Below are 26,802 nucleotides of genomic sequence, written 5' to 3' on the forward strand. Positions count from 1 at the left end.
CTGCAGAATTCTTGCACTGCGGGAATACAAACTCCAATATTTATTTGTTGGATTATTTGCACTTGCCTTCCCTCTCTCTCACACAGCAAGAAATGTTTTAGTGGGTGAGTTAGGCAAGAAGAAAGCAATATATAATCAAGTTATTAATTTCATCTGCAGGGCTGAAAATAGTGTTTGAAACTAACAGAAACAGCAGCAAAGTGTTGCAGTGTATCCTTACCTCCTGTTGCTCAAGCTTCTGGCCAGCCAGCCACAACATGCTCCAGGATAGTTTAAAATATAAGGGGTCCAAGGAGGTCAATTCACTCGCAGAGTTTTCCATTTTTCTTTTCCAAATGGCCCATGGTTCCAGGTTGTCACTTAGCATGTTCAGTGCTCCTTGGGCTGCTTGTGAGGAGGGATTATTCCCTTTGTTTAGACCTCTACTCTACTGTGAGAGAACCTCTGCATTTCTAAGGCAACGTTTCTACACTTAGGATTAAGCTCCACTTAACTAAATGGGGCATACTTCTGTATAGGACTGCAACGTTACATCCAGTTTGAGAAAAGGGGATCTGTAGAGTAATTCAAATAGTAAAAAGGAAACTAACCACAGCAACCCAGTTTAGAGATGAGGTAAGTTTAATTCTCAGTACGCTATTAATTAATGTGTCACATACATAGGGAGATTTCTTCCTGAGTTTTCCAATGCCTTTTAAAAACCATTAGCTATGGAGCACGTTAAAACTGTAACAGCCTAAAGTACATTTAAAAACCACAGTATATAATAATATAATTAATAACCTTCACCAATGGTACAATGTATAAAAGACCTTAAGTGTAGCCATTCTTCATGTGCAGTAATAATAAAAACATATAAATACATAACTTTTATTTAAAGGCAAAACGTGAAGATAGGCAGGCTGAGTTAGGATAACTGGGATTCAGATCCTTCTAGCATGTTGATTTTGTTCCATTTCCTGCTTCTTCAACATGAACACTGATCCTTTAAAAGTTAGATTCTTCCCACTTTTCACAATTCACTGGCCTAAATTTTCAGCAGCTACAAGCAAATTTAAATAATCTTCTTGAATTTCCTGAGGTGAACAGCCTTAGCACTTCCAATAAAGCAAGGCTTCTTAAGATACTGAAGATGAAGTCACTAGGTTTGTGTTAAAATAAGACTACTGTGGAACCACAGGTGATTTTCAAACCACGAACTTAATCCTCAGTGGTATACTTAATTTAAAAAGCAATCTGATGTTACTCCCATCACTTATATTGCCACAAACCCACTCAAAAGCTCATTGCGCTGGAGCCTGAAAGGCTTGAGATGATCCAAGCCTATTCCAAACAAATTGTCTTGTCTGAGATAATATGGGAAGGGATGCAGACAGAGCAACAGCTGGCTAAGAAGTCACAGATGACCATGAGAAAATGTGTGCTACAAAAAATAGCATATACAAACCCTGCAGACTCCCCTGTTCCACCTTCAACTATATATCCGTAAATAAGTATGGAATGCATATTTCAACAGCTAGAACCCACCATGACTGAAATTAAAGGCAGCCCCATGTTGGTTTACCCATCTCAATGGTATATCTTTCTGCTTATTAAAAAAAAGACTTTTCACCAAAATTGCACTTAGAAACTACGTTGCTAACCTGGAGGACCACTGTCCTAGCAAACAATTAAGTGCTCCTTAGGTGGTTGGAGATGGTGAAAACAATTCTGCAAGAATGAAAGACGACGAAGTTTAAAATTAGAGCATGCTACAACACAAACCTCATTTGAAGCAAACAATCATGGGATTAGTTTAGCCAGCCAGGAGAAATATCTAAGCAAGGAGCTAGGGGAATACCTCATCACTCCCCAAATCAGGACCAGTCCAAATTACGGTCATGTGACATCAATGCTAACACCTGTCACAAGCAGTGCACTGCCACAGTGCTACATGCCACTAGAGTGCACATGATTACAAGCTTTCAGACATTCCCATTTCTGTGTAGACCACCACCACAGGAAGCTTTGCAGTGGTGCTCAAACAGGGGTAGTAACAATTTGATCTTTTCTGTAGGTCATAATGAAAAGGTACATTCCTTGTGGAAATGGTTTATAAAGAATTAAACCCATCGCTTCAAGCAATTGCAAAAGTAGATCACCTGGAAGTAGATCACAACGAAACAGGAAGGAAGGTGTTACTAAGGATAGGAAGTATTTACATCCCGGGGGCTGGTTTCAAAATTCATTTTTGACAACAGTTTTTAAGATGTAACCTGTAACAGGTCAAAACGTTATTTTGATGTGATGGTGGAAATGACCCAATTATCTCTGCATGAAATAAACATGCTTTGAACCTTCTGAATGTCACATGGACAGACATCCAGGCAAGTATAAGGCCTCTAATAAGTTACAAGTACTACAGAAAGCGACCACCAAAGATAAGTAGTTTGTACATTTAGTTCAAACTCAGAACTTATAGCAAAGAAAGCTAAAAATGCAGATAAGCAAAGCTTCCTAAAGGATGGTCCACATAATTATTTGGTGACTGCAGGTAGAGATCTGGTGTTGTGCAACTATTTTAAGCTCATTCGAGAGCCTGTGAACTCCAAGCCCTATTTCCACTATTCACAGGGCTGGTGGCAGGGATTTATCTTCTGGTTACAGAACACTGTGTGCAAACATTGCCCTATGTGGTTTGTTATGTCAGTAACACAGCAGCAATGTCATTTAAGAACATCATATAATTCAACACATTCATTAAAAAATAAAAATAAAATCCCAACGAAATAGTCCCTTAAATCACTTCATCATAAACTTTGTTGGGGGAAAAGTCTTTTTAAAACACTGATGCACCCATGAGTTCTTTAAAATGACCATACAAAAGCTGACCCCCAACTCTGGCATACAGGAAATGTACATCAAAGGGCTGCATGAGGGGCAGGCTGGAAGTCACTGCTTTTCGTGGCCTGAGCCATGGCTCTGCGTTTGGCAAGGCGGGATTTGGAGGGGGGAGAAAGCTTCATGGAGCAGAGGGCCTGGGTGATGCTCTCTTGCTCTTCACTGAGCTGATTCTCGTGCTGGGAGAGCTGACGGTTCAGGGCAATGGCCTCAGCTGCAAAGAGAGTCAGCTCTTTTGTGCTGCTGTTCCTGTAGGTGGGGAAGGAAAATTTCAGTTGAGACCTTAAAGCTGGCAGAAAGGCACAGGTTGTCTCTTCACTGCCTCTCTTATACATAACTAAGTTAAGTTCTGTGATTAATTTCCAAATAAAGTAAGAACCACAGTAAGCGGTAGTCCTTCAGACAATGGAAGTCACGTGCTCTTGGCAAAGAGCTCTTCTGACTAATGCAGTCCACTACTTTGTCCCTAAACTCCCCTGATTCGATTGGATCCACCCGACAACCACCCTTTCATCTAGTTGTGTGAGAAGCTCAGGAAAAGGTTACCTTTGGAGAACCTGTGGCGTAGGCAGTCCTCTTTCAGAAGCATGCTGCACACAATGGAAAAGATACAAGATTAGTTGAGGAGCCTTAGCAGAAAAATGGATCCTTACGGGGTTCACTATGTGGAATGACCATTTATAAACAGATTAAATTTCAGGTGAATTAGATAGTCAGATACAGGCAATGAACATAGAAATAGAGAGATCACAAGAACAAAATACATAAGACTTTGCATTTTGCCCATATCAACATAAGGAGAACCTGATTCTTCCTAAATTGAACGTAGAAGTCTCTCGCTAAAATCCCCGTTCAGGCTACGGTGGAGATATTGAGGATGCATGGAAATAATTTAGGCCTTTACTAGCAGCTGCTAATGAAAAACATGAGCCACATGGTTCAAGGTTCAACCACTATTCACTTTTATAGCCTACTACATGACAAAGATATATCCTGTGCAGAAACCTGTGCTTATTACTGATGCTATATAAATAAATGTTGTTGAAAGGCACCACTGTACTTACACCTTGTACCCATGGATGCTGCAGAACCTGAGCGGCACTAAGCCTCTCCTTGGCATCCCGGACCAGTAACTTTGAGATGAGATCCTTAGCATCACTGGAAATACGAGACCAGTCCTTTTCCGGAAACTCATACTTGCCTTCCTGGATACTCTCAAACAGCTTGCTCTGGAATAAACACACACACACACACACACACACACACACACACAAATATACTATGTTGACAGAAGTTGACTTAAAACTGTCATTTCCAACCTTTTACAGAATGACCCAAGTCACCTTAAAATCCTTACAGCCCTATATTCCTGAATTTTGATGGAAGACTAGCATCGCTAGTCTCTATTAATTGAATCCATATCCCACCCCTTTGCGACAAAGGAATTATGGGCAGCAAACAGTATTCGCTAACGCAGCTTTAGAATGGAACTCTGCATGTCTCGAGGGCAACAACATATAGCCGTTCTCCAATCAAATCACTTCTGAAGATGTGCAGGGGTGGAAATTGCTGCTACCTTCCTCCACACATACCCAACATACTCCTCTAGTTACCTGGCAAGTTTTGCAGGCTTCTCCCCTGTCCCAGCCGCAGTCTGCGCCACAGTTCCCCACAAACGGCGGGTACCCGCTGAGCATGATATACAAGATCACACCCAAGCTCCACAAATCACAGCGCTTGTCGTAGAATGTGGCTTCTTCTGTGAAGACTTCCACCACCTCGGGGGCCATGTACTCTGCAGAGCCACACTACCAAAGCACATATGAGAGAGTTAAGACAAAAACCAAAACCAAGCCAAATGAAAGTGACGGAGAAACTTCTGCTAACTGCCCCAGGTCTTTTGTTTTCAAAGGAGCATCTAAAACATACTGGTCAATAGATGCTCCTCTGCTTGGTGGTTGCTGTTTTTAGACCATTTTAATACATTTTTTTTTAATGTTACCACATCAGATTATTATTTTTCACAAAACTGTTGAAACCTCATGGCTCTTTGAATATCCAACCTTTTCATACAAAGCTGGCAGAGTATAAACCCAGCGCAGGGATTTCTTCTACTGATACTTTTGAACATATGGTTGAGGAAATCCAAGGCAAGATAATGGCCAGGTGATAGGTGGATGCTAGGACAGTGGTCAGGAGGGAACTAAGTACTCAGTACTTGCCTTGTTAACCACCTACTTTACCACAGATGCAGATGGTTAACAATCTGGAAATTCAACCTACTGCAAATCATTCACTCCAAGGCAGGCAAACGCAGACTCCGAAACACCAGGAACAAATCTGTAGCGTAAGTCTAATTCACACTCATAACACAATACCAAGCCAACACGTTTAAAACCAATGATTTTCACTCATTGCAAATTTCACACTCCTTGCAAATAAGCATGAGATTGCTGGTTTGCCGCCCACAACTCTGGCAATAAAATACCGAACAGTTGCTGGGCAACAGCAAGACTTATGCAGAAGCAAATGATATCATGAAGGATTTTAATTCTTAGCTATTTCAGTAATTATTCATTAAAAATATTGCTTAACTGCCCTTTATCAACAGATTCCAGGGCAGTGTACGAAAGTGTGAATACAATTATTTCACATTACATTGGTATTTGAAAAAGCACAATTTTAGACTATTTCTGCACAGTAAGAAATGTGGTGACATAATTCATTCTTGCAATACTTCGGACTTGCAAATATGAAGCGTGTATATATTTGCTTCCGCAATTCTACATTTTTTTCAGGTTTCCTGCTCCCTTAAATCATTCCACTCATTCTTCTTTCATGCCCATTATGTCTGGAACAACCTCCCCAAACAGCTTGCTCGTTCTCTCTCTCTCTCTCTCTCTCTCTCTCTCTCTCAATACCACTGATGCTGTGAAGCCATAAGGTGAAATGCAATTGAATGCATATTCACTGCCCCCCCATGTTTACCCAAATTTATAACTTTCTCCCTTTCCCTCTATTTTATCCCATATCAAACTTTAGATTGCAAGTTCCTCAAGGCCTTTCTTTTTGTTAAAACACCCAACACATTGGTGGTGCTATATTAACACATATATTATTTAATACTAACGAAGTTAATGCCTTTCAGATCAAACACGTTCATTTTGCAGCTGGTTCTCTTAAACCCTTAAAATCAATATTCCCCTAAAAGGATGGTGAAATATTAGCATTATCAATATAATGTTAATGATTGGTTAACTTGCCTCCAGTAAAACTGTGTTATGCTGCAGCAGAAACTTCCCACATGCCCATGTCTACCAATTAAATACAGCCCTGAGCATTGGCTTGAGGAAGAGCCATAGTCTCCATGGTACAGCACATGGGTTACATATGCAAATTTGATCGCTGGCATCACCAGGTGAGACTGCAAAAAGTCTCCATCCTGAATTCTGGAGAACTGCTGCCAGTGAGTGCAGACCAGGGGTAGCCAACACAGTGCCTTCCAGATGTTATTGAACTACAATTCCCATGAGCCTTGGCCACCGCGACTAAAGATCAAGTATGATGGATGTTGTAGTCCCACAGCATCTGGAGGGGCACCATTGTTGGCTACTTCTTGTGAGACCAAGACTGAGCTAGATAGGCCAAAAGTCTGACTTTTGCAGCTTCCTATTCTTCTATGCAGCATTTAAGTCCTTCCCCACAATGTGCCATTTTTGCATGCTACCAGCCACATACGCCAGTCTTGTGACCCAGAGGCCCTCACGCAAATGGCTGGGCAGCAGTGTGGTCCCATAAACTGGAAGCAGATCTCATGAATGTGATGTTACATTTCTTTGCAAAGATTGGAGGGAGAGGGAAAGAGGAAACACATATAAGACACCTCTCAAGCACCTCTTTGAAGTCAGACTTTGTGCAACATCATACATACTGGAACTAGGGCTGGAACACTATTACCATGTAGGAAATTGTCTCCTTTAGCTGCAAAAATTGAGCATGCAGATTTGAAGGTTGGGTGAGGTCTGCTATACACACTTCACATAACTTAAGAACATTTGCCCTGCAAAAGACTAGTTTACTTTGAGTGCACTTTAAAAAATATGAAGTTGTCGGGGCACCAACCATATGATATCTGCAAGAGACTGGAGTACACTCAACCAACATGTCTGAAGTTCCACCTTTGGCAATACTACTGAACTGCAACTTGATTACTATGCACATTTGTGCAACTTTGAGGCACAAAAGATTAAGTGTCGCAGATAAGATGCCCATCCTTCTCCCTGCATTTCAAGAGTATAGCTAATACATAGTAGTCTACATACTGGAGTGGTCAACTCAGGAGTAGTGATTGGAGTACATGCGCTGTTGAGTTTCACCCCACTTCCAAGGTCAAAGTCACAAATTCTCACTGGCGACACCTGAAACGAGGGAAGGAGAAAAACCAGAAACTAATTCGCTCAACCCTGAAATCCACCTAACAACAACCAAAAGAGTATCACAAAAGAAGGATGTACCTTACTGGGAGATTCGCACAATATGTTTTCAGGTTTTAGGTCTCGGTGAGCAATACCTAACATATAAAACAAGAAGTGAGTTGTGTCAAACTTAAAAGAAAAGAATGGTATTTGTTTCTTGGTGTTAACATACAGGCTGAAGCTGTAATCAAGCAGGTTGCAAGCTGCACTGTGTGCCCAACCAGGATACTAGGGTACTGTCAACCAGGCTGAGTAGCCCTAAATGGCCACAGTCACATGGGGATGGAGCCCACGCCATGCCTCCTTCCCCTGCCAGCACTGATCATATTTCTGAGAAGGGCAGTGCCAATGTAAGATGAGGACAGGGCATCATCTCCTTCCATGTGACCAGAGGCTTCTGACATTTCCAAGCAGCATGGAAAAGAGCCACACTGCAGTAGTTTTCATGACACTAAATTAAATAGAAAGGGGCTTTTGCTGGGAGGCTTGAACCCGCCACAGGAAATCCTCATATTGTATAAAGTATGTAGCACTGTTCAGATGTTTAAGAAAAATATGTACTGAAAAAAAAAGTTTATTTTGGAACTTTCTGCACAACACTAATACAGTATCTTACATCTAAATAGCAGCAAGGAAAAAAAACAAGCATTCTACTGCAGCAAGGTGATGAAAAACAAGCCTCTCTCACCTTCTGAGATTTCTATAATTTTAAACAGCAAAATGATTAAGTGCTCAACTGCAACAATTGCTTCAGTTTCCTGTTTAATATTGTGCATGCTATTGTTTAATAAAGATGTTAATAGTACACAGTGGAACCATAAACTAAATGACAAAAATCAAGAGATATGGCAGCAGATGATTCCAGAAACACGTATTCCCACTGCATGGCTTCTTTCCCAAAACATAATGTTAACAGCTCTGCGTGTAAAGTCTTTTGCAGGGCATCACTGCTCTTGCCATTTCTCTCCTCCAGTGAGCAGCAAGCTCCATGGACAGTTTAAAAAGAAGCAAGCCACAGAATTTGCGATCAGCATGCATTCATACTACTCCTAGCTCACTATTTGGTTTATATAAAATATTTATACCCTACATCTTCCACTGAAATCACAGCCTCTCTATGGCTTAGTATCGATTTAAGAATAAAACACAATAAATCTACAAAACATTGAACAGCACCATAAAATATTTAAATGTAATCTTTTTAACCGGCTATCTCTACATGCTGAAAGAAGTGGAGAAGCATGCCTGGAACAGTGAATTCCGTACTCTGAATGCTCCTAATGAGAAGATCCAATACAGCAGAGGTATGGGAGAAAGCCTCTTTTAATGACCTCAGTGTGGAATCATGTACACAATCCCCCAAACATCCGAGTCTAAAACCATTTAGGGCAATGATATGGGACCTCCCTGCAACCCTGGATGTTGTTAAGACTCCTATTGGTGCAATACTTTAATAGGACTGAACTCCCAATAACATTTTGTTTCAACTGAAATTTCTGGACCCTTTCGAAAGGCAAACCCAAAAAGTGTATGTCTAATTTCAAAGCAACCAATGAATGTGTAACTGTGGCAAGGTCAGCCTTTTCTAGGAAAAGCTGCAGTTGATACACCAGTTGAAGATGAGCAGAAGTGCCCCTGGCCGCAGCCACCCTTCTGTCTAGTTCACAAAAGCTTACGTCATATGGAATCTGTTAGTCTTTAAGGTACCCTAAGACTCTTTGCTCTTTTTGCAGACTAAACACAGTTCCCTCAAACACCTAGAACGTGTCAAACGCTTTCTTCCAGATTGTCTTCACAGTATTTCCACCTCCATCTCATCTGGATGGAGCTTCAGTCTGAAGATTAAGCTTCAACTTGCTGGATGAGAACGTAAGAACATAAGAAGAGCCTGCTGGATCAGGCCAAAGGACCATGTAGTGCAACACTCTATTCTCACAGTGGACAACAAGATGCCTGTGGGAAGGCTGCAACCAAGACACAGGGGCAACAGCCCTCTCCTGTTCATGACCCCAGCAAGTGGTACTCAGAGGCACACTGCCTCCAATTCTGGAGGTTGTACAGAACCACTGGAAGTCTTATCCTTCATGAATTTGTCCAATCCCCTTTCAAAGCTGTCTGAATCAGTGGCTATCACGGCATCTTGTGGGAGCTAATTCCACAGTTTAATTGCATGTGGTGTGCAATACTTCCTTTTGTCTTTCTTGAATTCTCCAACATTCAGCTTCCTTGGGTGGCCCCGGGATCTTATGAGACAGAAAAACACCTCTCTGCCCACTTTCTTCACATCATACCTGATCTTATGCATATCATCTCTCCCCCATAGTCAACTTTCCCCCCTAAACGATAATGCACCAAACACTGTAATATTTCCTTATAGGTGAGTTGCTCAAACCCTTTTATCATCTTAGTTGCCCTCTCCTGAACCCTTTCCAGCTCTGCAGTATTCATTCAGAACTACACAAAGCACTCCAAGTGGCTTCACCACAGGTTCACATAATATAATATAGTACTGGCAGCTTTATTTTCAATCCATTTCCTAATGGTCCCTAACATAAATTTCTCTGTTTTCACAGCTGCCACACACTGGACCAGCATTGTCACCGAGTCATTCCTCGTGACCTTGGGACTCCTTCCTGGTTGTCACCACCAAGTTAAACCCTCCATGGTGTTTAGGTCAGCCCAGAGCGTTTAAAGATATCATGCACTGATTTCGGACTTCCACTGCTCCCCTGGAGTCAAATAGAAAGGAGAACTAGAGCTATATGTCATCAACATTCTGAGGATAGCACACACACACCACTGCCAAAATGTCAATGACCTCTCAGTGGTTTCAGATAGAAGCTAATAATACAAATTTATTTTGTGTAGGCAGGCAGACACCCCCCCCCCCTCTATTTACTTCAAGAAACAAAGGATGTCCTCATAGCCCTGTTACACCTCATTAAGTCATTACTAACGATTATTCAGTGCAGATTATAACCAATAGCTTCATCTTCTGTTTTCACCTCAAGTCCACCCAACTTGTGTTTGACTCCAAGCTTCAGTCCTTAGCCACTCTAAACAAAACATCTCTGCTTCAATATTTGTTTTCACTTTCTCCATCTCAAGTCAAGCTATTTAACTCAGCAATGCTATTTCCACAAATCAATTTCTCCAGCAGACTAGCCATTCAAGCCCTTCCAATTCTAAGCCCTCAAATGGAATTCTGCCACCTTCAAAGCACACTGGTAAGCTGTTGCTTTGGTGGTACCAGAAAACAACATACGAAAGTAGTTACACCAGTTTTTAATCAAATTATGAGTAAGAAAACTCCCTCAATCTTTCTTTTAGCTTTTACTTGGCTTTTAACTTTTAATTTAGCATAAAAAGAATATTCTGGAGATCTAAAAGAGCAAAATTAAAATTTCTGGCATGAATGTCTGGCTGGAAATGGTTTCTCACACCAGTTTCTCTGAAATTAAACTGCTTGCCTGGAAATTAACAGCTGCTCATTTGTGACGTAATGTCAGATTTCTTAAAAGAAAAAAATGCATAATAATAATAATAATTTATTATTTATACCCCGCCCATCTGGCTGAGTTTTCCCAGCTACTCTGGGCGGCTTCCAATTGAGTGTTAAAAACAATACAGCATTAAATATTAAATATTTCCCTAAACAGGGCTGCCTTTAGATGTCTTTTAAAGATAAGATAGCTGCTTAATTCCTTCACATTTGAAGGGAGGGCGTTCCACCGGGTGGGCGCCACTACCGAGAAGGCCCTCTGTCTGGTTCCCTGTAGCTTTGCTTCTCGCAGTTAGGGAACCGCCAGAAGGCCCTCGGCGCTGGATCTCAGTGTCCAGGCTGAACGATGGGGGTGGAGACGCTCCTTCAGGTATACAGGACCGAGGCCGTTTAGGGCTTTAAAGGTCAGCACCAACACTTTGAATTGTGCTCGGAAACGTACTGGAAGCCAATGCAGATCACACCCAAATAATATCAGTATAGCAAAACCAAACTACTATTACTAAGGGATGAATCCAGACAGTTACTTCTGTCTAAGTTTCCTTTCAAATCAGTGGGAACTAAATTTAACCCTGGTAAGATTCAATCCTAGAAAAATGCAGGAATCTGAAAACCATGCTTAAAATTGTAGAAAAATGGATAATTTGCTTTATGATTCCTGCAGCAACACTCTCATTGACACTTATTTTACACAGGCAAAATGATAGCAAAGTGATTTGGGGGGCACTGCAGGCAGTTCCCACAACAAATGAACATGGCAGGTCCTCTGCCACTCCAGAACCAGATGTATATAGCTTACATTTATCACTAAACCCTTGACACCTGCTCTCAGGAACAATTGTAGTAATGAACTGGAGCCTTAAACTTTTAAAAGTCTACTGAAAAAAAAGCAGTTAGCTTGCAGAAGTATTTATCAACCTTAATTTGCTCATTATCCCTAACTCAAGAGCTTGATCAAACAACCAGCTTACTTCATAAAGCCCAAACCTATTTGGCTACCAGACACAATAGTTACCTTTAAGTGCAGCATGAATACTAGTCATCATCTCCAAATACCAGTAGGCTTTTGCAAATGACATGTACCCTGAATCACCGTGTCAACCAATTCTTGCTAATCACAGACACTGTGGCACAAAGCCAATGGCCAGCGCTAGTTGGCATGCCATATGTGGGGAGAAAGGGTGTAAATCACAGAAATGCCCTGCTTTTCATGCTGATCTTGTATTTGTGTTAGCAGACCTTGTCCTGCTTGAACACTGCTGGCTAATGAGCCTGTAAAATGGAGGAAACGCATTTTCACCTTTTGTGTGGAGGAAATCCAGAGCACAGGCAATGTCTCTCACCACCCTGCTGGCTTCTCTCTCATTAAAGTGTTTTTGCTTTTGTATGTGGGCCAGGATAGAACCTGTGGAGAAAAAGGCAAGCAGGTGCTTTGAAAAATACAGTGTGACTTGAAAGCAAACTATGCTAGACTCAAAGCATCCAACAGACTATGTAGTGTGAACACACATGCTAAGATTCAAGTTGAATAGCACGATTCTCCTCTCAACATGAACAAGGCCAAAGGTAACTATGGTAAAGTATTTGCTTTTAGCAGCCAACAATTCCACAGCTCTATAATAGAGAACACACGGCTTGACCTATGCATGATTTTTTCAGAAGCAAATCCTAAATTCAATAGGACTTATTCTAAATCTAAGTGCATATACTACAGGGGCAAGGAGCCTGTTGCCCTCAAGATGTTGCTGGAGCACAATTCCCATCATCCCTGGGAGAGGGCCTGGCTGGAATTTAGGAAAAGCCCTCCCATGCATTTGGGGCATACTCAAAACCAATTGATGTGAAGTTCTTTATGATCCTTGTCACAGCACAGAAGAAGCAGATTCCCCACTCCCTTTGTCTCTACCCCTCTGTCCATTTCCCAAAACCAAAGGCTCGACAAATCCTGAGCATGTTACTATCGTTTAACTGTTCTAGCTGCCAGAATGCACCAAACTCTTCTTATAAGAAGAAATCCAATCTGACTTTAGGTGTGTATCACCCCAGTACGTGTGCACCATAAGAAGAAACCCAACTTTTCCTAGAAGTGCTTTGCGGGGTGAAAAGGCCACAACCACATCCGCTGCCAGGGTTGTCTCGAGACATTGTGCCACTGTAGACAGAACACCCCTCCACACCACACCCTGCTACAGATCTAGTTCCCCACCCTGCTGTCTCTCTGCCCCCACACTGCTGTCAGCCCCATAACCACAACTGTACCCTCACCTGCAGCTGCACCTGCGCTGCCACCACAGCATGGTGGCAAGGGCACAGTAGCAGTGATGAGAGTAACAGGGCTGTGTTGGCAGCATGGGGGTGGGGAGCGGGTGTTGGATCCGCCACCTGAAGCAAATGGCTGCACCTTGCCTAAAGCTGTGCACAGCGGCCAGGGTGAAGTTGTGGGGGGTGGCATTCAGCAATTGGCACATCTCGGGAGAGCCAACTCAGGACCCAATGGATTCTGGTTTGGCTCAGCCCTGCCCTCTGCTTTGAAAGGCCCACTTTGCAGTTTCTGATGTCTGGTACCAGTGGCACTTCTGTCTGCTTGCATGTTTGGTGGGTGGGTGGAAAGGGAGCTCTGGGTCTGCAGTGATGCTGGCATCACTCCCCAGGTGGCAGCAAGCCAACAGGGGCCACCAGGGCTGGGAGGAAGGAATCCTCTTCCCAATACAGCCCCCCAAGCCTGGCACAAAAAGGGCTTGGATTATCTCTGCCAAAGTGGCCTTGAAGTAGAGGGAGGATACGATCCATAAAAGTGACAAATCTAGTTATAGAATTTGCCAAAGCAATCCATTTTTTAAATAGTAATGTAGAATAGACTTCACTGAGTTTTGCAACATGCTAACTTCAGAGAGGCACAAGACCAAGAGCTCATATGTTTGTTCCTGCGGTTTTGAAATTCATGCATTCAAGTTCTTTCCCCCTGCCTGTTCCCTGCAAGTAAATAAACATCTAACCGGCAAATAACATAAAATAGTCTGGGTTTTTGAGGGCCTCTCCATTAGGCCCACCTAGTTCTGTGCACTTAACATCCTATCGGCATTAATGGAAAACTGGCAAAATGCCAACTGCTATCCGTAAGCACAGAAAATAATTTTCAGAGGTGATGTCGCAGACATCCAGTGTGAAACAAGCATCCAAAGGACCCAAGAACTAACCACCAGGACCAGTGACATTTTATGGACTTCCAGCTATTTGCAGGGGAAAGCAATGTTTCATTAATTAATCTATTCTAATGGCTAAGTACAGCAGCCTGCTCTAGTGCTCAAAAGCAAAGTCTCCCTCCCCAGAGTGCTACACAATAATATTCAAATTTTCACTATGAGTTGTGAGCACAATTTCCTGAATGAGTTGAGGATCCTGCCAACAAACATTCCAGACTTGAAGCTTCCTGGAACAGAGCATGGGCTTTTATTGATAGATTATCAGCATGTTAAGAAAATCAGAAAAAGCCTCTGTAGGTGGTGACAGAATAAGATGTTCTTATGAATCAAGTTCTCAGATTTGTCCTATACACTTGTCTATTCATTTATCCGCAGAGAATTCTGTAACAACTTGTAATTATACAAGTGACTATTATGATCTCATTTGATGGGTAAAGCTTTACATGCCTGTTAAAAGTTTCAATATGAAAAAATAGTTATTTAAAAACCAGATTTACATCCAAGTTGTCCAATGACTAAACAGGGGGAAATACTAACTACTACTCATCATCATCACCATCATTCCTACTACTACTATTGAGAAGCTTGCGTCAATGTATATTGCAGTTAGAATTCTGAAACCATTTACACGTTCTTTTAATAGGTTTCCAGTAACATGAATACTAAGACTATGTGCTCATCCTCCCTTTAAAATAACTGCCCCCAAAGGTCACATGTGACACACACACACACACACACACACACAAGCTATGTAGATACTATCTAGCTTCAACATGTCAAAAAATAATTGAAGAGGTTTTTTCTTTTAATAGATTATTAAAATTTGGGGGGAAATACAAAGATGAATATCAGATATCTTTTAATCAAAACTAAAAAGCTAATCTTGATAAGAACACATAAAGAGAGAGAGAGAGAGAGAAGAAAAAGATGAAGGAAAAAGAAAAAATGGAAAGAAAAAGAAAAGAGAACCTCCAATTCTTCATCTGTCAGCTATATATAGAAAATTACTCAACATAACACCCAGCAAATTCACTTTATATAAACCAACATTATCTTCAGTTCCCAAACCCAGATATTGCGAGTTCATTTTCTTTAATAAATGTTAACGATGATACCTCTGAAAAAGTATTTTTAAAATAATTTCTACCCCAGCTTCTGTGCTGAGGTACACTCAATATATGCAATCGAAAGAATTGTAGATAATAAAATACAAGATCTCTTTTACAAGCAAAGAAGTAATCAGAACATCCAAGAGCTCAAATCAGGATAATGTCCAATGGAATAATGGAATAATGTCTTTACACAAGCATGTGCCAAACACGTCAGTATCCACTGTCTTTTAAGATGCCTTGGCTTGTTTCTAATGCAGTGCTAAGTAATTATCCCATTGGCACAAAGATTTCTGCTTGTGCCATGGGACTCCCCACTCTACACATGTGCTGCACCATCCCCAAATCTACTCTGGAGTGTTGGGGGGGGGGAATGCATAACATATTTAGGGGGAACACAAGGAGAGAAGGAGGAAGTCCCATTACACAAGCGGCAGTGATGGGACAGTTATGTAGAGCTGAACTAAATGCAAGCCCTGATGTAAGAGAAGCATGCATTATCACAGGAAACACATTTCCCAAGTCTCAGTTCTGACCAGTAGCAGCTTTCCAGGGTTTCAGTTAGCTGTCCTTCCTAGCCTTAGCTGGAAATGCCAGGGAATGAACCTGAACCCTTTTCCACACAAAATAGCCCACCCACATTGGGGGGGGGGGACAATTCTATCTTTATCTAGCTAATTTATTACAAGAAAATTTAAAAAATCATGTACATACATACCTCCATGCAGTTTTTCAAAGACAAGGTAGTACCTTGCATTATCTTCAAAAAATTCTATTAATTCCAAAATGTTCCTTTAAAAAAAAAGGCATCTGTGTTAAATTTGTTGTTCTGTATAAATAAAGCCAAAATATTTATGGGGTACCCAACGAAAAGGTATCATTGTTTAATATTTTGGTAGTGTTTTCTGCTAAACATGGAGGAGTGCTCTAATCAACATAAAAACAGCGTAACTGTTCTCATTTCCAAGTTTCACTGAGCGAACTACACTGTTTTGGGTTCAAAGCAATGTCACATTTAATACATGATTACACTAAAGACTTAAAACTCGTAACTGTATTGTTAAATGCTGTAACAATTACTTACTTGTTACCTTGACACTGATACAATGTCTCCACTTCCCGAAATACCCGACTACGACTATGCCCAGCGTTCTTCTCAATTATCTGTTATAAAAACAAAAGCCAGGTGTTTTTTTTAAAAAAGCAAGAAACATCATGCTGAGCAGCTACTGTTACTATCTGTCACCTTTCAAAAAAAAAAGTGTCCATATAAATATTAGGCACTCTTTGCTTTGTGTTTACTGGCATGATACAGATTTTGCATGTTCCACATCCACCGAGCCCCCATAATGCCCTTTTTTCCATTTCAAGATCTTACAATGGCTACCACTGCAGGAAACACTGCTGCCAGTAGCATGTAGCCTACTGCACTTTTGCTGGGCACAGTGGGAAGATCCACAGCAGTAGAACACAGCCAAGAAACACCTCTGTCTCATCCTAAACCAGCCTTTCTCAACCTTGGGTCCCCAGATGTTTTGGCCTACAACTCCCATGATCCCTAGCTCACAGGACCCGTGGTCAGGGATGATGGGAGTTGTAGGCCAAAAACATCTGGGGACCCAAGGTTGAGAAAGGCTGTAACCCTTCCAGTAGCACTGACTGGGAACTAGGATTGCTCTGCCCATCTCTCACTGAAAACCGACAATTCTAATGCAACCCATCTCCCTTCTTGAGTCATGGCCAAAGGTTAAAGAATAAAATTAGTGATGTTGAATAAAGTTGTTCCTATTTCAACATTTTTATTTCCCAACAAGAAATAAAGACAAGTATATGAAGACATTTAGAACCCTCTCAAAATCAAATTTCGACCTAGAAAGAGGAGCAGAGGAAGTGGGAGATAATATCATGGGAGATAAGGCATGGCAGTCACAAACACTGCAGTCTCATGTGATATGCATGGCTGTAGATTTAAAAAGTAATGTGCCTGTATTAGTGCAAATGTTTGGGATAAGACTTTCTGAATGATTATTTAATATTTAGTTAACATAGGATAGAAAGCAAGCTTTATTTTAAACTGGAAATTGGCCACTCTTTTCTCAAAGATTTGTAGATTGTTTTGGATGAGCATATACACTACAACCAGCTTTCCCTCTTTCAGTTTTGTCCTTGGTGAGCAGGTTTCTGTATTGTTTGGAAAACTAGCACAGCCTATTTGATTGGACAAAATAAATGTATTTTCACAATGGAAAATATGCCTCTCTGAAGCCGCTTCCATCTGTTAATAATTTACTGGGATGAATCAGACAATTCCAGTCCTCAAAGCCATCGTCTAACAAGAGGGGACGAGTTTTGTTTTTGCATGCTCCCTCCTCACACATTCAGCTAAAAGACAATCTTCCTTGTTTGACCAAACCATAGTTTTCCCAGTACGTTTCCGAGCACAATTCAAAGTGCTGACCTTTAAAGCCCTAAACAGCCTCGGTCCAGTATATCTGAAGGAGCGTCTCCACCCCCATCGTTCTGCCCAGACGCTGAGGTCCACTGCCGAGGGCCTTCTGGCGGTTCCCTCCCTGTGAGAAGCCAAGTTACAGGGAACCAGGCAGAGGGCCTTCTCGGTAGTGGCACCCACCCTGTGGAACGCCCTCCCACCAGACATCTGAAGACATCTGAAGGCAGCCCTGTTTAGGGAAGCTTTTAATGTTTGATGCATTACTGTATCTTAATATTTTGTTGGAAGCTGCCCAGATGGGCAGGGTATAAATAATTTATTATTATTATTATTATTATTATTATTATTATTATTTATTATTTATTATTTATTATTTATTATTATTTATTATTATTTATTATTTCAAAGCTAGGACAATACTCATTAAACTAAGCAAAGTAGGCAAAGTAGGAAGATGTATTGCACAAGCACAGGGCTCATTCAAAATCCCACATACCACGGTTTAAAGAATCAGAAATCTAAAAACTACAGTGAAGAAGTGTGCATGCACACGAAAGCTTATACCAGAACAAACTTAGCTGGTCTATAAAGTGCTACTGGACAATTTTATTTATTTATTTTTTATTTCTACTGTGTCAGACCAACACGGCTACCTACCTGAATCTAAATTCCATGATGTTAGCAATATCAATGATTTATGACAGAATACATTAGTACAGCAGCATCTGTGAAGAACATTTTTAGGCAGCGAAGACCTTTAATGAATGAAAATAATACTGGAGTACTTTACTTACCTTAACTGCATATTCTTTCCCATTCTGCAAGCTAACTGCTCCCTGAACCTTGGCATATGATCCTGCACCAAGTAACTCTGCAGTGAGTTTGTACAGATCTGCCAAAGAATTCCAGTATACAGAAATCATTATTAGAAAACATTTTTATGAACTACACATATAAACAACTGAGCTAATCACTACCCCTGATAATAAAACAAGAACAGGTGCTCCCTTGGTAATTAACTGAGTTGAAACAGCAGCTTTAGTTTTATGATCAATCTGTTCTCAGTTAGACAAAAGCAAAGGAGTGAAGTTGAGACCTTCTTACCATAAAAATATTAGACTATGCCGAGGAAGGCTGTGATCCTATGTTTTCTGTCTTATAAAACAAACAGAATAAAATATGAAATAGAGATAAGATAACTTAACTAATATAAGCCAAGATATTTCAAGATTGCTTTGAAATGGGGAGCAGGGTGTCTCCAGAGGAAATCTGAATCATTAGAGTAGTTTTGTGATAACATCTTATAGTAACTACAATGAGAACATCCTGCACCAAGGAAATAACTCAGTAAATGAAGGTGTTTAACAGATGGGTCACAGTCTAGAGCAGGGGTAGGCAAACTAAGGCCCGTGGGCCGGATGCGGACCAATCGCCTTTTCAATCCGGCCCACAGACAGTCCGGGAATCAGCATGTTTTCGCATGAGTAGAATGTGTCCTTTTATTTAAAATGCATCTCTGGGGTATTTGTGGGGCATAGGAATTCGTTCATTTTTTTTCTTCAAAATATAGTCTAGCCCCCAACAAGGTTTGAGGGACGGTGGACGGGCCCACGGCTGAAAAAGGTTGCTGACCCTGATCTAGAGTGCCCATTAAGCCTCAATGAATTCAACATGCTCAGTGCAACGTACTCCAATGCACATTTATACAGAAATAAGCCCTGAAGAACTCAAGGGAGCATACCCTCATAGACATGTTCATAGGACTGCAGGCTCAAGTGATAACTTTTCCTTCTCTAAAAATTGTTTTGAAATAATCCGCCCCCACAAAAGGGGCTATAGAAATGCAATGGCTCAACAGTTTTTGCCATGAAGCAAACAGCAACCCTGAAGAAACTGCTTAACTACTGTGAAAGATCAGGAGGAAACAAAAGGAAAGCAGAACATGGGACCGACCTTCAAACCTTCCAGGAACATGGTCTGTAGCTCTGGTTCTTTTTTTCTTTTTTCTTTTCCCATTGTCTGATATGGGAACAGGCTGGCTAATGACCATCTCTACATGGCAGAAGAAAGCTAGAGTTAACATATGTATATGTAGAGGGAGATAATATATCATTGTGCTCTTAAAGATTCCAGTGTTCAGATTTTTAAAAAATCATTCTGTGTTTGAGTCTTTAAAACCCAACAATTTTTGGTTACACCAAAGGAACAATGCTGTTTTCCAAATCATAAAAAGAAAAGAAAAGCTAAGAAGTAGTTATAGAGAATCTACTCTGAAAAGCAGCACTGTCTTTTTATACTATGGCAATTACCATATTTTTCTCTCTATAACACACACATTTTTTCTCCTAAAAAGTAAGGGGAAATGTCTGTGCGTGTTATTGAGCGAATGTGTGGTCCCTGGAGCTGACTGGCCCGAGTGCAGGGGCAAAAATCAGGCAAAAATCAGATTGCATGCTGCAGAGAGGAGGCTGCTGCTTTCCTGCATTCTGCCTCAGGGTCTTACTGCCCACCCTCTTCTGTTTTTGGTTGCTGTGTTTGCTCAAACACAACAAAGAGCAGGGAAATCCCCTGCCCTCCTGGCAAGCAGAGGGGAAAGGAAAGGATCGCGTCCTTCCTTCTAATTCCTTCCTAGTCACACTGCGCGCAGGCTCCAGCCCACCCGGCTCAGGTTCCGTCGGCTAGGAGTGCAGCCGACAGCCACCACCTCCTCCTCTCCATGCTCTGGTGCTGCTGCTGCGTCCAGCATTCTAGGGACTCGCAGGCAGCCGGAAAACATGCAAGTGGGAGAGGGGGGGGGAGGGCTGGCTTGGGTGGGTGGAGGGAAACTTTTGCCTTCCTTTCCTCCCTCCCATTAAGCCCCTCTCCTGCATTGTTAGCCAGCTGCTTCTCCGCACACCCCTCTCGTGCTCCTTGTCCCTTCTGTGTTTTTCCTTCCCTCCCCACTTAAAACGTGGTTACAAAGCACGGATCCACATGGATCCTCAGGATCTTTGCATTGGGTCACCCCAAATTCACCATCAGATCACATAGCATGTCCATGGCTACAGGATCCACATGGATTCTCAGGATTTTTACATTGGGCTACCCCAAACTCACTGTCAAATCACATGTCTGTGGCCACAGCATGAAGCACAAAAATGATACATCCAGTGTTTCATTTTTTCTTCTTCTTGTTTTCCTCCTCTAAAAACTATGTGCGTGTTATGGTCAGGTGCGTGTTATAGAGCGAAAAATACAGTACAGTAGTTTATGTACCAAGCTGGCTCAGCAGAACCACCAATGCTGTTTTAAGAGTGCCCAGTAACCGCAGGTTACTGGTCTGTTCTTAATAGGAACAGTATTATTTCTTCACCATTTCAGTTTTCAAAACTAAAGTAGAACCAGCTTTGTTATGCTTGAAACAAAACAATAAGGGTGGAGAGAAGAATGTGAAATGATATTAAACAAGGCAAGGAGGCAGCAGAATTCAGGCCAAATCTACTAACAAGAAATCGCTATACTAGGCCATATCACACCTTACTGTAGTGCCCTGGCCTTTTTTGGCTTAAACACCTTGGGCTGAATCCAGAGTTCTTGTGAGCAGAACCAATCACTGTGAATTGGGTTCAGAAATGTGTAAGTGGTTGGAACAGAACTGGTGGTACAGAATCTGTTTGTCTTGATCCTGTCAACAGTGAGGCAACCACATTTTGCACTAGCTGAAGCCTCCAAACAGTTTTCCAACAGCCCCATATAAAATGCATTGAAATGATTCAACGTTGAGGTTCCAGAGCATAGATAACTGCAGCCAAGTTATCCCTGTCCAGCTAGGGTCATAGTTAGGTAACCAGCGTAAGCTGATGGAAGGCACCCCATGCCACCAAGGCCACCTGTGCCTCAAGTGACAGCAATGGAGTTATTAGTATGAACACTTATATTTGACCGAGTGTACTTTGGGGGCAATTTGTTCCTGCAAAGATTTAAGAGAACTGCAAATATTTCCCCTTTATTTCCTATGAACCGTAACAAATAAATAATATTTCCAATATATATTTAAGTATTATCTTCCATCACCCTCACAAATACTAGCAGACTATTTCATCTTCATTTATTTGTAGAAAAACAGAGTAATTAAGAATTATTTTGTATGTTTCCAAACAACAAATGCTCAAGGAAAATGCACCATCATGTATGGGCAGAAATGAAGAGAGAGACTAGAAGCAACAGTGTCAGTCTGACTTCTCTACTGCTTTTGCTAAGACTTCCAAATAAATCCATTCTACAGGGCTGCAATATTATCCTTTTTAAAAAAAAAAACACAGGGTTTTTTATTCCTACTAACAGCCTCCAAATCTGTACTTACAATGCTACTATGTTGTAGAAACCATGCTAGTGTCTAAAGGTTTCTATTTGCAGAAGGGGACAGTACTTTCCTGGAATGAACCAAACTATGTAAATAAAATTAATAGAATCACAGAATTGTAGAGTTGCAAGGGATCCTGAGGGTCCTCTAATCCAACCCCCTGCAATGCAGAAATCTCAACCAGATCATGACAGACAACCATCCAACCTCGGCTTTGAAGCCTCCCAAGGAACCACTTCTTATGGGAGTCTGTTCCACTGTCAAATGGCTCTTAATGTCAGAAAGATCCTCCTGACGTTTTGCCAGAACCTCCTTTCTTGCAACTTGAATCCATTGGTTCGGGTCCTAGCCTCCAGGCCAAGAGAAAACAAGCTTGCTCCATCCTTCATGTGACAGCCCTTTAGATATTTAAGGATGGCTATCATATCTCCACTCAGTCTCCTCTTTACCAGGTTAAACATACCCAGTTCCCTCAACTGTTAATGGATGAATTGTCATCCATCAACTCAACAGAAAACATATCATGGTTTATTTTTTTGTTATTGTTTTATCCTTATGTCAACACTAGCAAATTAAGACCTTATCCAAGCCAGGAAAAAAACAACTTAAGATTTCCTGCGCAACAGTACAAATAATTGATTTGTTTTGTCTATTTTACACGGGGTCAGCCAGCATATGCTACCCATTGGCTGGCTAACTTCTCAAGCCAGACTTCTATCAGTTTCTTCCATGTCTGACACACCAGAGGTTAAAGAGTTTTCTTTCACACCAGAAAATAACTGGGCTTGTTGATATCTCCAACTTGTGTTCAGGCAGGCATACAAGAGGTGTTAGTTTGGCAGGTTATTCAGTCTGAGGTATACAATCAGAAATGCATGACATATCCTTGCATGACCTCAGGCTTTCTAAGGATACTTTCTTTGCAAGAATGAAACACACATTGCTCGTTTTAATGTCATTTTGTATGTGTGCATGTGCATACAAATGACCTCTGAAAGTCCTCTTAGCCAATCTACAGTTCACTGTTTTATAAAGGGTGTAGTCTGCTGCAGCAAAAATAAAGAGCCCTATGGCACCTTAAAAACAAACACTCATTACGCTCTAGAACAGCTTTCTTCATGATAGTGCCTTTCCTATGTAGGGCCTACAAGCCCCATCATTCATGTCCATTGGCCAAGCTCCCTGGAACTGATGGGAGTTGTAGTCCAAAACACCTGGAAGACACCCGCTTGGGGAAGGCTGGTTTAAAGTCCACTGTAGTAAAACAGTTACAGTTAAAAGCGATCCCACTCATCTACTTTTAATGAGCAAATCTTCCAGTGCCCAAGATTGTCAAGAGTGTCTCACAGCAAACCTTGAGAAAAGTTTATGTTTGTAAGACATGCTAACATATTGTGTGGACATGCACAAAAACTTAGCCTTGGCATTAATAAACAGCATCCTGGGGTAAGCAATACTGCTTGGCTATCTTAAATATATTGTACAAAAGGAAGGTATGGAAATGACAGTTCATCGGTTAACTGCAGCAAGGATGACAGTTTGCCAAAATTGGAAAAAATACTAATTGTCCCTCTTTAGATGTCTGGTTAACAAAGGTTTAGGACTTCACATGCATGGGAAAGCTGACAAACTTAATTAGAGATGCACAGGTCAGACAATTTGGAAATGTAATTATAGAGAAGCTGAGGCTTTTCGTTCAATATGGGAATAATATAGTGCAGGACGCATCAAATCCATCAACTTTGCTAGGGAAAGTTAAGCAATTTAAATAATCAAGGATTATAAATTTCAACACTAATAAAATTGAGTGACGATCACTGTTACTTATTTGTTAGTCTGTTTTATAATACTGCCATCTATTAGATATATCAAATTTATGTGAAAAAGAAGAAGAGGTGAAATTCTCTATATTAGATCATTGGCTGCACTAGAACTGTGTTGGTGATTTTTCTGTTTGTAAAGCATACAAATATATATTTAAAAATAAAAAGAGAGAAATTATGAAAGTTCAGCTTTGTAAAATGATTAATTATGAGACATTGGCTCAGTCTAAACAACTTCTGTGATACAAATGCAGAGATAGGGGAGGGCTGTAGCTTATCTGCTTTGCAGGAGGTCCCAGGCTCAATCCCTGTCATCTCCATGTGGAGCTGGGAAAGACATCTGCCAGGAACTCAGGAGAGCCCCTGCTAGCCAGTGTAGACAAAAGTGAACTAGATTGTCCTATGATCTGTTTCATTAAAAGGTGCCTTTTTATGTTTTCAAATTAGATTTATTGATAATCAATGACATTTGGATTTTCAGTTTGAACACTTGTTTGGGGTAACGTTCAACTAAGGTCAAGGTAATGGTACCCCTGACCGTTAGGTCCAGTCGCGGATGACTCTGGGGTTGCACGCTCATCTTGCTCTATAGACCGAGGGAGCCGGTTTTTGTCCACAGACAGCTTCTGGGTCATGTGGCCAGCATGACTAAGCCGCCTCTGGCGAACCAGAGCAGCGCACAGAAACTCCATTTACCTTCCCACCGGAGCGGTACCTATTTATCTACTTGCACTTTGACGTGCTTTCGAACTGCTAGGTGGGCAGGAACTGAGACTGAACAATGGAAGCTCACCCCGTCACAGGGATTCAAGCCGCCAACCTTCTGATCAGCAAGCCCTAGGCTCTGTGGTTTAGATCACAGCACCAACCGTGTCCCACAGTGCCACCCATGTTCAATTAAATGTGTTTTAATACAACTATAAGCTTTGTTTGGTCAACTAGAAGAAATTTGGAGTAGAAAGAGAAGAAAGATTGTAATTTTGGAAACATCAGAAAGAAGAGACTTTGAAGTCCTGCTAGCCTCTTGCAGCCAAATTTGACAAACTTCAAGAAGATTTCTCCCTTCTAGTTTTTACTGAAAGCGAGCGGTTTTCTGTCCATTCATGGTACAACGACCATGGGTTCCAGTGCCACTAATGACAGTGTGCACTGAAATCAACATTGATGTGCCTTCTAAATCTGGGCCTTCCACTTTTCAGCAATGGGTCTCAGGCCTTCATTTTTGAAACAGTATTTTTTGCTCTATAAGACGCCCCAGACCACAAGACACACCTAGTTTTTGGAGGAGGAAAACAAGAAAAAAATAATTCTGAATCTCAGAAGCCAGAACAGCAAGAGGGATTGCTGCGCAGTGAAAGCAGCAATCCCTCTTGCTGTTCTGGCTTCTGGGATAGCCGCGCAGCCTGCATTTGCTCCATAAGACGCACACACATTTCCCCTTACTTTTTAGGAGGGAAAAAGTGAGTCTTATAGAGCAAAAAATATGGCAGCCCTGGTATATAATCTGACAAGAAAACAAATATTAAAGGTAGCATTTCTCAAGATGAATAGCAGATGTATTCAAGTATTAAAATGATGTATTTGCAGGAAAGCGTTCTATTTATTTAAGAATGTCAAAATGTTTAGCAATATTTATATTTAATTAACTGGCTAAAGAAAGCTATGAGCAATCTAGACTGCACTGTCCCCCACTACTTACTTGGAGGACACTACTTACTTGGAGGTTTTTAAGCAGAGGTTGGGTGGCCATCTGTCATGGATGCTTTAGTTGAGATTCCTGCATTGCAGGGGGTTGGACTAGATGACCCTTGGTGTCCCTTCCAACTTTACAATTCTAATAATCTATGAATTATTGCTTAACTGCTAATGTTCAGTTAAGTAGGCCAGCCGCAGATACGTAGCTAGCCTATATTTATCCATATAGATAAGCAAGTGTACAACGGTCAGAGCAAAGGGTATCTTGCCACCCACTTGCTCGGTAGGCAACCATGGATAATTTTGTCCTTTTGAATATTCTAAGGACAAGTGTACCACAGGGATAAATATAAGCACAGCAGTTTAATATTCAAAGCAAGATACCTGGTTTATGCTGGATTGATTTCGCTGAAAAGATGGTTGGTGTAGCCAGGCAACACGTTTCACCCACAAGCGAGCTCAGTGAAGGTTGGCTTTGTGACTGAAAGTAACAAAACCCTATTTAGTTTTGCAGGTTAGCGCCTAGAAAATACCCACTATGCACTATACAGTACAGGGAGATATAACAAAAGGCAAACCCTCAGCAACAGAGGTTACCCATTTGCACATACAAAAGAAAGCTTATCCCTTATTTGCAGCTGCAGAATTAATACATGCATATACACGCTAAGCAAACTCAGAAGACAGAATTAACACTTCTCTCTTGATGCCAAATCATTTGCATTTGTGCATATTCCTTACTCCTCCCATTTGTTTTCCCCATTGTGTATCTTAAGCCAAATTCCTAGGAGATAAGTATCTGTTTTTCCACAAGAAACTCTGCATGGCACTATAAATAAAATAAATAGGGCAACTGGAGACATTTACTACCTCCTAGTCCTAGTTCTAATCCAGCTTCTTAATAAACTAGTTCACCAGAGGCACATTTGCCAAAGTTGCATGTTTCCAGGAGGGCAAACTGAACTCAGGGAAGGTTCATTAATTGAGAACACTAACTCCTAGCAGTCCATTAAAGAGACTCTTCATTTGGTGAAGATTATATAAGGGCATGGGGTGGATAATGTTTATGGGGGTAGCACTCAGGGTTTCCCAAGGACAGAAAGTAAATGATGCCATTTGATCTTGACTGGGCAGACTTTATGTTCTGAGAAGTAAACCTTTCCATTCTCTCTCTGTTTCTCAATTCCCTAAAGCAGAGTACTTCTCATAAACAACTGTGCACTGCAATTACAATTCTCAAGGAAGCTGCTGGTTCCTGCAGACAAAAAACCCATACTTCCCCATACACATGTGGTTCACAGCAGATTGCAGAACTAGATGTACA

The 26,802-nt window shown here is 41.2% G+C and overlaps 1 protein-coding gene across 3 annotated transcripts in view; it reads right to left on the reverse strand.

The window, feature by feature from the left end:
• Window positions 1-603: 603 nt before the first annotated feature.
• The window catches only part of MKNK1 (MAPK interacting serine/threonine kinase 1), a 38,162-nt gene continuing 11,963 nt past the window's right edge, over window positions 604-26,802 (reverse strand). For all 3 annotated transcript variants that reach the window (XM_083742515.1, XM_083742513.1, XM_083742514.1), the window contains 12 exons: window positions 25,863-25,959; window positions 19,572-19,670; window positions 18,413-18,510; window positions 16,254-16,333; window positions 15,888-15,961; window positions 12,158-12,262; window positions 7,395-7,450; window positions 7,203-7,298; window positions 4,494-4,688; window positions 3,945-4,109; window positions 3,427-3,470; window positions 604-3,129 (listed from right to left, as the gene is read on the reverse strand). In XM_083742515.1, the coding sequence (XP_083598641.1) occupies window positions 2,901-3,129; window positions 3,427-3,470; window positions 3,945-4,109; window positions 4,494-4,688; window positions 7,203-7,298; window positions 7,395-7,450; window positions 12,158-12,262; window positions 15,888-15,961; window positions 16,254-16,333; window positions 18,413-18,510; window positions 19,572-19,668 (1,239 nt within the window). In that variant the 5' untranslated portion in view covers window positions 19,669-19,670; window positions 25,863-25,959 and the 3' untranslated portion in view covers window positions 604-2,900. The remainder of the gene's footprint in view (window positions 3,130-3,426; window positions 3,471-3,944; window positions 4,110-4,493; window positions 4,689-7,202; window positions 7,299-7,394; window positions 7,451-12,157; window positions 12,263-15,887; window positions 15,962-16,253; window positions 16,334-18,412; window positions 18,511-19,571; window positions 19,671-25,862; window positions 25,960-26,802) is intronic.

Source organism: Podarcis gaigeae (genome assembly GCF_964106915.1).
Source record: "Podarcis gaigeae genome assembly, chromosome: 6".
Classification (NCBI taxonomy): domain Eukaryota; kingdom Metazoa; phylum Chordata; class Lepidosauria; order Squamata; family Lacertidae; genus Podarcis; species Podarcis gaigeae.